The sequence below is a fragment of the Monopterus albus genome, unplaced genomic scaffold (assembly GCF_001952655.1).
Source record: "Monopterus albus unplaced genomic scaffold, M_albus_1.0 scaffold14.1, whole genome shotgun sequence".
NCBI classification, from domain to species: Eukaryota; Metazoa; Chordata; class Actinopteri; order Synbranchiformes; family Synbranchidae; genus Monopterus; species Monopterus albus.
In genome coordinates, this window is record NW_018127894.1 from 4,199,819 (window position 1) to 4,208,906 (window position 9,088).

General features: G+C 36.2%; 2 protein-coding genes across 2 annotated transcripts in view; one reads left to right on the forward strand and one right to left on the reverse strand.

Annotated features, from left to right (window-relative positions):
- Positions 1–3,854, forward strand: part of LOC109955466 (corticotropin-releasing factor receptor 2) — a 35,278-nt gene extending 31,424 nt beyond the window's left edge. The window contains exons 11-12 of the mRNA XM_020591645.1: positions 354–395; positions 1,245–3,854. Coding sequence (XP_020447301.1) covers positions 354–395; positions 1,245–1,385 — 183 coding nt within the window. The 3' untranslated portion in view covers positions 1,386–3,854. The remainder of the gene's footprint in view (positions 1–353; positions 396–1,244) is intronic.
- Positions 3,855–7,542: 3,688 nt separating this feature from the next.
- myl13 (myosin, light chain 13) overlaps positions 7,543–9,088 on the reverse strand; it is a 2,906-nt gene continuing 1,360 nt past the window's right edge. Inside the window, exons 2-5 of the mRNA XM_020591517.1 lie at positions 8,564–8,591; positions 8,150–8,299; positions 7,798–7,971; positions 7,543–7,702 (exon numbers count right to left, since the gene is read on the reverse strand). Coding sequence (XP_020447173.1) covers positions 7,596–7,702; positions 7,798–7,971; positions 8,150–8,299; positions 8,564–8,591 — 459 coding nt within the window. The 3' untranslated portion in view covers positions 7,543–7,595. The remainder of the gene's footprint in view (positions 7,703–7,797; positions 7,972–8,149; positions 8,300–8,563; positions 8,592–9,088) is intronic.

A 9,088-nucleotide genomic window follows, 5' to 3' on the forward strand; every position in this document is an offset into this window, starting at 1 on the left:
GACTTTTCAGGATATCTTGTGGGAAAATGATGTGAAGTAGCATCCTGGCTGTGCCTACACACAGTCAGAATTAGCAGGGTCATTTGGTCATGATTTCTGTTGCTCTCTTTTGTATCTTTCTACCTACTGTGCTTAAATGTAAGACTGACTGGGAGAAAAAGGGGATTTCAAGCTGGGTTTTTTTATAGTCAAGGATTGTATTTGGCATTACATCATTTGCTCTTGAAACCGAATGCTTAATTTCTTCTGCTGTTTCTTTCTATGATTGCACCATTTTCTCTGTCTAATTAAGGTGCCATTACACAATACTGCTGCATGTTACACTCCTAACTGTAATTTATCCTTTTCTGCAGGGGTTTTTTGTGTCAGTGTTTTACTGCTTTCTAAATGGAGAGGTGAGTCACTGGAACTGTGCCGAGAACTGTCAGTGTTTATGAACTTAATTAAATTGCCAATTGTGCTTCTTGACATATGATGTTCATAAAACCTCAAATGATTTCCCTGATTAGTTTAGTAATGTTTTGTCTGGCTTACACCGTAGTTACAATTTTTACTAATTTCAGGCAGGATTAGGTGGTGTTCAATTGAGAAGAAAGAAACTGCTAAAAATGTTCTATTCTGACAGTGAAATTGCATTTGATGGTCCTAAAACATGAGTAAAAAAAGTTAAAAATAATAAAATTTAATTGAACAATTTAATTTAATCCATCTTTGTCCATTTTATCAAACTAAAATCAAGGTAAACTACTAGATTCCCAGCTGTTCGAAGCCATTTGTCAGTAACTGTGAAAAATGAAGGGCTCTGTTGCAGCTCTCTTTAACAGATTCAATAAAATAATTGAATGAACAGATTATACACGGACAAAGCTCAAATACACGCTGCTCTACTATTAATGATTTATTAGGTTTTTGTATTTTGCTTTCTGTCTGGATTGGTTTTATAGGGTTCAATATTAAAGGAAAAGTCTGAAAACAATCTTTTTCACATTCTTGCCAAACGTTTGATGCAACTCACCTATCTGCTAACTATGTTAACTTACAGCCAGGAGAAAAGCTTAGCATAAAGATAAACACCTAGCCTGGCTATGCTCAAAGCCAAAAAAAGCTAATGTATTAAGCTGACTCTTGGCTGTAGCATAATATTTAATCGATAGGTTTAAGGACAAGGTGAGAAATTGTAGAATTTCTTCTTAAAAAGTATATAAACAGTACAATAATATTAGTACTTATCCTCAACATTTAAGGTCCGTTCTGCAGTAAGGAAACGGTGGCATCGCTGGCAGGACAACCACGCCCTTCGAGTGCGGGTGGCACGAGCTATGTCCATCCCCACGTCTCCAACCAGGATCAGCTTCCATAGCATCAAACAGACCACCGCTGTGTGACCAAGGGAACAAGCCCCTCTCTAATACAGACTTCATCATTTTGTCCAGTGCAAACCATGAAGCAATCCACAGAGCAGACCAATTCTGTTAAGAAGACCACAGCTTGTCCAGTGTAACTCAAGAGCCAGGCAATTTCTGTTGTCTGCTGAGAACCATCAATGCCATCTAAAAATACACTTTAACTGCACATGAGAAAAAATGGACACATTAGATTATTGGAGGAGTTATGGCCTCTAACATATTGTACATCGAGTATGGGTTCTGAGTTTTTCTGGAGACTGGCACATCTAAAAGATGTGGTGTTATCATCGAAGTGACACATCACATCACAAGTCTTATAGTCTGATCTCATAGTCTTCTAAATGATTTATGATGAATATCAAAAAGCAAAACTACTGTTTGGCACCAACAGCTTCCTTTGGAAAAAAAAAATCTATTCAGTGTGAGATGACTATTTTATACAGACAAGCTAATGGGGTCTGTAACATGTTTCCTCAGAGCAGTCTGAGTCTTCTTCTTTAAGTCTGTTTTTTATACAGTGAGGAATTTTAGGCCTTGTACTGTAATGCTGTGAAATTATTAAATTTGATTATTTAAAATAATTGTTCATGAACTAATCACCCTCTCTGTTTCAGGTGTTTGTTTCCTCCACTATTTTCTCTTCTGCTTTGTTGGGTTTTCCATTTCTCTCCTCTGAAAAGGAGGGTATGAACAAGCAGAGCAATTTAATAGGTTATGTTTTGAACTCCCTAAGGCTGATGGATGAGCAGTCTGAAATTAAAGCTGTCTTCCAAACAAGTAAAGACAAGATGATGTATTTTTATGTAGCTGGGAAAGTAATTTATGTAATGTATATGCATGGTAAGTGCCATGTATGGATTTACAGTATCACGCAGGCACAGTGGAAACCGATTCAATTCTTTTGTCTTTATCAAATCCTTCTCATAATCAGCATCACTGGAAAAGAGTCGGCCCACAACATCAAGTCTTGTGTCTGCTCAGGCTGCTCAAATGATAATAATCAGAACAACCTTCTATCTGCAATGACAAATTCCAAAATGCTTTGTTTTGTGCAACAAAAATCCAGTATTTGTTTTAGGATAATGCTTTGATGCAGCTGTTCTTCTGTGTGTCCCTACATTCAGTATTTTGGTCTGTAAGGTGGTAGAATTAGACATGACTAAAGGAATAATAGTTTGAAATTTTCACCTTCACCTTCTTGTCTAAAGCTGGAGAAGAGGTTTAGTATCGCTCCCATATCAATTTCTCAGTTATAAAGCTACAGCCAGCAGCTGGTTAGACTGACAACAAGGGGAAAGAGCTAGCCTGCCCAAAGGCCTAGCAACTTCCCGGAGACAACAACCCCCGATAGGAAGCACTACTCCCAGCCTGCACCATAAAATATACATATAACTGCAAATTGTTGTTTTTACACAGTGTTTTTTGGAAAGAACATGTTAATAATAGAGTTCTAAGGGTGCTAGTTTGTGGATTTTATTATAGTTTAACCCAGTCAGCCTAACTGTATCCCCCTTTCTACAGTCTATAGTAAGCTAAGCTAATTGACTTCATTTTGTCATCTACCTTGGCTAGAAAGTGTATAAACATGCACCCACCCATCCATTACCACGTATTTATTTAATTGTTTGTTTTTGTTTATATATTTTACATCGATATTTTACTTTTGATACTTCTAACAGGAATAAAATCCACCATATCTACAGTTCTAAATGTTTAGATAGTAGAAAGTAAAATAAAATAGAGAGAATTTCTTCAAAAATTTGTGATCCTATGTAGTTGAACATGTATAAAATATTTCATCAGTCTTTGCTGTAAAATGTACATTTCATATTTGTATTTTGTAATTTGTTTTGTTATATTATGTTACATTTTTAAACAATCTACCATTGTACTAAATGTTAATCATTCAAAGCAACTTTGATGTAAATATCTAGCATCATAACTTGTGCAGGTGTAACACCCTTTCATGGCTTTATCATGTTCTTAAATGCAAAAAGTAAAACATTACCTAGTAGTTGTGAAATATTTTCAAACAGAAATAAGAAAACCAATCATTTATTCAAGCTCACCAAAGAGACAAACCATTACAGAATTCTTTATTGTCTACATATTTGTGTTGTTGCCACTGGACTTTGGACCAAATCTTCTTGACTTTATTTTGTACACCATTTATTCTTCATCATGAAGTATATTCAGTGCTGTGTGATGTCAGATCTAGCATTTTATAACAATACATAACACACACGACCTGCTGATTTTATGGAAAAGTCTTTGTTGAACCACCTATGCTGCCTTACAAATGAAAGAAAATGCATTTTTTGTGGAAAGGATACTACTGTTTCTGTAAATGATTTATCATTGTGTTAATGATATACATTTGTACATGCACATTTCAAAGGAAAAATATTGACTTAAATTAAAAGTGTGCTCTTATATTTCCTTTTTGGTTGTTCATTGTAAAGGTTATATTTTTGTGGGAGCATGCACAGCAAATCATCAACTCTAATAATTGCTAATTATTAATATATTATGTAATCCCCTATAATTTCTACATTTCAAAAATTCCGAGAAAAAAAAACAGTGTTCTCATCATTTGACACAGTATAACCACGTCTACATGAAGGATAACATGGCAAAACTCTGTTGTACGGTTCAAGTGCAGCACCACAGCCTTCACGTTTATAATACTAACAACAGAGATGATGTCTCAGTCTATACTGATGATATCCCAGACTAGTACCATGTAAGAACTTCTATTAATTTATAAGATTAGTGAAGAGAGACCAAGATTACAATGTAAAACAACATGTAAAACATTTTCCCAATGGTTACATCAAGTTTAGTTCCATGTGTTGTCAACAAATCATTCACTAACTGGGGACATTGCTACTGTATATATTAATGTTTTAAATAAAAGTATAGATGTTTGTATTTGGACTTATTTTATGTCTTAAATATGCATAAGGAATGCTGAATACAATATCTTTCCAATTAATCAAATCAATCAAGCCAAGCAAATGTAAATGAGAGCTTCATATTTCCCCTTAGGATGAACCTTTGGGAGCTAGCTTTACTCTTTACCTGAGATTCATTAAGAAACTGATTTCATTATGATACAGCAGGTTTACTGAATTACTGAAGCTCTGCAGTTCAGTCAAAATATCCCAGCAACCATGCACTGATGCCATCCTGGAGGTACAATGGAAAAGTATCTACTTATACACAAATAATGGGCAAAAATATAAACTGACACTTAGGCTAGAAGTGGAGAGCTGACTGACACAGATAATTTGGGGTGATGAAGGACAGCAGACCAGTGAAGGAGAGGCTTGGAAAAGCTATTTGTGATGAAGGTGTTTGTTATGTTAATGTTTGTATTAAAGTACTGTGGATAGATTGGTTTCTAAATTAGTTTAGCTCCTAAGAAGTTGGGTCAATGCACACAATGCATTCAAATCCTGTTAAAACCATTTCCAAAGATACCAAATGTGTATTAATATTCGAGATAAGTGTTTAAAATACTTCACAGGACATTTAAAATAATTTTATCTGATTGAATGGTGTAGCCATACAAAGAGGTTTCTACAGTGTAAACATGCCATAGTGTGGCTTCAACCAATCGTTAAAGCAAGCTAATGCACAATATATATGAAACTGTTAGTGAAACAGGATGATTTTATCAACTTTAACACTACTTGAGGGGAAAAAAATAATGAAAACAGCAAATATCTAAAGTATCTTTAGCCTTTAGCAAAACACTAATGGCTGAAAACTGAAAACAATGATTTTTGATGGTCTTTGTATATTTGCTAGTTTAGCTGTTCAGCTTGTGAGATTGGGCCATTTTTGGACTAAGTGAATATTTTTTTGCTTGTATTGTGAATGATGTTAGTAACTTTGAATCGACCTTGCCAAACTATATGTGTACATACTTTGAAATCTCAATGGTGTAAGTCATATTAACATTACAGAAAAATCAGTTCCTGATTTTTAACAAGGGTGCACACAGAGTGAAACTGTTATTTCTTAGCATGTATTGTTGGAACTCAATCTGCTGGACACCATTTTCACCATAACAGTCCAGAAGTGCTTTCAAGCTTTTAGTCCTACAGGGTGTTTGTTATTCATGAGAATAATGATGGACTGTGACCAAGAGTTGTGCACTGTCAACTTTGGCCCTAAGCTGACAATTTTTTATAAAAGTTGAGTTATGGTTAGATGTTATGGTTAGAGTCGTTGTATGTTAACCCTAAACCATAACCCTAACAACATACACTTCTACCTTTGTGCACAGCCAACCAATCACATGCTTTAGTCAGGCTGACAGACAGATATTTTAGCCACTGAGCATGGATATATCCATGCTCATGACTCTTCCAAGCAACCTCTTCACTCCAGTCTTCGCTCCTCAGAGCAGGAACAAGAGCTTTGGGATGTCCTTCATGCCTCCAGACTGGAATATCTTCCAGGTCAGGTAAAGATGTAGGAGTGAGGAGCAATAAAATAAGGAAACTGGGACTGACCCTATGTGTCATTCTCCAGATGGCCACTATAGTGTTTGTCCCCAAAAACAAAAATTAAGCAGAGATTTTTTACCAACAGACTTATTCTGAATGTTTGATGGTGAATCCACAAAATGAAACCTTCAGGACCAGAGACATGAATCCATAGGGTACAAGAACAGTAGCCATTTTCTTTTTGTGACTCATGCACTTAAAAGGGGCTGTTAGAAAAGGGGCTCAACTGAATATTTCACAGTCCAAATCAGCCAGCTGTAAGCAACATGGCAAACCGCAGTAAGAGAGAAAGAAAGCAGTGAAAGCTAAAATCGAAATGCCAAATGAGCGTAAACATCAAAAAGTTCAACCTGCAGTGCAGCAACACAAATCCGTTATATTCAGTTCTGTGAGAAGGTTGTGTTATTTCACTTTAATTAGAAATGTGAGCAAAAAAGAAACACACACAGGTAAAGAAGAGAGAGGGGTTATTTAAAGGCCAGAGGTAAGTGAATGTGTGTTTTACATTTTTTTGAGTGTCTAGCACTTAAGTTAATTAAGCTGATTTTGAGTCTTAATTTGAGTCTTAAAGTGTTGAGTGACGTAGGTTCAGCTCAGCATGCAGTTTTGTGGGACCAGTTGGATAGATGGGTTGCGACTGGTGAATTTTAGAGGTTTGTTATGCTGTCGTTTTAAAATCTGAATCTGTACTGAACAAGTCAAAATCCACAACCAAGCTTGCAGGGGTCAAAGGGATGGCATGTTGGTTTTTTCTCACCTGAAGCCCAAATACCAAAGAATGAAAATTAGAATGAAAACCAATAGAATTAAAATTTGAGCAACAGCTCCCTCTTTCCACCACAGAGAGGAAATGCTACTATCCTTCAAATTCCCTTCAGATGATGACATCCATTATTAGATCAATGCATAGTTTTGTATAATTTTCTATTTTACGGTTTTTATGCACACTCAGTTGTTGGATTTATTCTAAATGGCAGAGTAATAGATGTAAAAAAAATTGACAAAAGAAATGTATATCAACTGTAGGTAATAGAGTAAATAAATGTAATAAACTGTCACATGTGGATAGTGGCAAAAAAAAGATCTATTTTGAACCATATTTTCTTGTATACAGTATTTGTTTCAACCTCCAGTTACACAAAAATTTCATTCTGTGATTCACTTTAGTCCTGATGAAAACCATCTAAAACAAACAAAGAAAGAAAGACAATCATTCATTTCTCCCTCTTTCTCTCTAATCATTTAACTCGTAATTTACAGTGTTTTTTATATTGCTGAATGTGCATACACTGTAACGAAACTATCTCAGAAGTAAACCATTTTCCAAGCACTGCGAACTTTTTCCTGTGAAAGACAAAACAACTAAAGATAGTTTTAAAAACACAACACCATCAAAATTTATTTATTTATTTGCCATGATCTACAACATAAATAGGGCCAATGTGCAACTTGTCCACAAGTGATCTTAGAAAACAGATGAAACATCGAAGAGTCCACAAAAGATGCATGGAATTGAGAAGAAGGCCAGATGGGATTTATAGAAAAATAGACATCTTCTGTTGATGAGTTCAGTATCTTGGTTTTCTAGATGAATTGAACTCATATTGATTTCATTCTGCAGAGTGATCTCACCCCAGAATATCAATTAGCCTGAAACAAGCTTGTACTCATTTTAAGATGACATAAGGTATTTTACAAAAGCTTCATAATTTATGCATCCAGTAGCATCTTCTTGGTTTTGCATTAGCTGCTCCACCTCATCTTCCCTCATCCTCTCACCTGTGGTCCACAAGAAACAACACAGAACCCTCAGCTTTGTATGCATCCTGTATGAGCTTTAGAAAATCAGTTTGCATTAAGACTTTTCGGCTTACCCAGTGTTGCCAGAACATGCCGGAGCTCAGCTCCCATAACTGTGCCATTCCCCTCTTTATCAAACACCCTCAGACCCTCCACAAAGTCCTCATATGTCCCACGGTCCTTGGCCTTGCAAATGTGTTGGTGTATGGGCAGAAACTGAGCAAAGTCAAGCATCTTGGATTGCATGTCTGTAGAAAATAATGCAAGAAAAAAGAAAGCTGGACAAGCTTCAGTCATGGTGAATGTTGAACTTTATTTAAAGGTTTTTCTGCATTTGACAGATGCTGTTTTTGAACCAGACACCAATTTGACTGTGAACACACAAGAGAATCAGTGTGGAACATATTTGTTGTGCATACTACTGACCTTCAGGCTTTGGCTTTCCAAGGACATACAAGATCTCTGAATTGGTTGGATTCTGACCCAAAGCCCTAATCAGGTCACCACACTGGGCATAAGTGATTTTCATCTCATTGGTTGGTGTCCTGTCAAATAGCTGGAAAGCATCCTTGAAGTCTGTAAACAAGAAGGTATTCCCTTCAAATTCTATTTAACTCATTGTTATCCAAGAGTGCAGGGAGAGGCCTTGCAAATACTCCCTGTGTAGCAAAGTAAAGCTGTTGTATCCCATTGTTTGGATGCACTGTTATTATCAGCTGTTGCTGAATATTTCTTTCACACTAATGAAGAGCACAATCACACAAACCATTCATTCCTTCTATAAATAGCTGACAGTCTATGAAACATAAATGACAAGTGTAACCACAACCTCAGTCTTACCCTCAATTTGCTCAGGGGTGAATTCCAGCTGAAAACAAAGCAAACGAGGTGGTTGGATGCTGCTTATCATTCAGGAATTAGTGCAGTTCACAAGTCAAGTAAAAGGGAACAGGCAGCAGAGTAAACTGATTTTAAATACTACATACAGTAACAAACAGTTAACTGTGACCCCCATTTCTGCCTCCACCTTTATGATGCCATTCTAACAGATCAAGTTACTGTTGGGATGATCGTGATCATCGGTGACCTTGAGTCCAGCATGGCCTTATTACTCTCCGCTTCTGTCAGATTTACTGAGTTTATTTTTGGATGCAATATGTGGCAAAGAATTTTGGAACCATAAACACCTCCGAGGTCGGGAATTCGTGACCTAATGATTATGGGTCAACATTTGCATAGGCAAAAAAATAAATAAATAAATAAAAGCTCACATGAAGTTGATATGTACATCACACATTCCCGCACATTTAGATATACTGTAAAACTACATAGCATTAAGCTGAAGCATGTACGGCTGTATTCTAA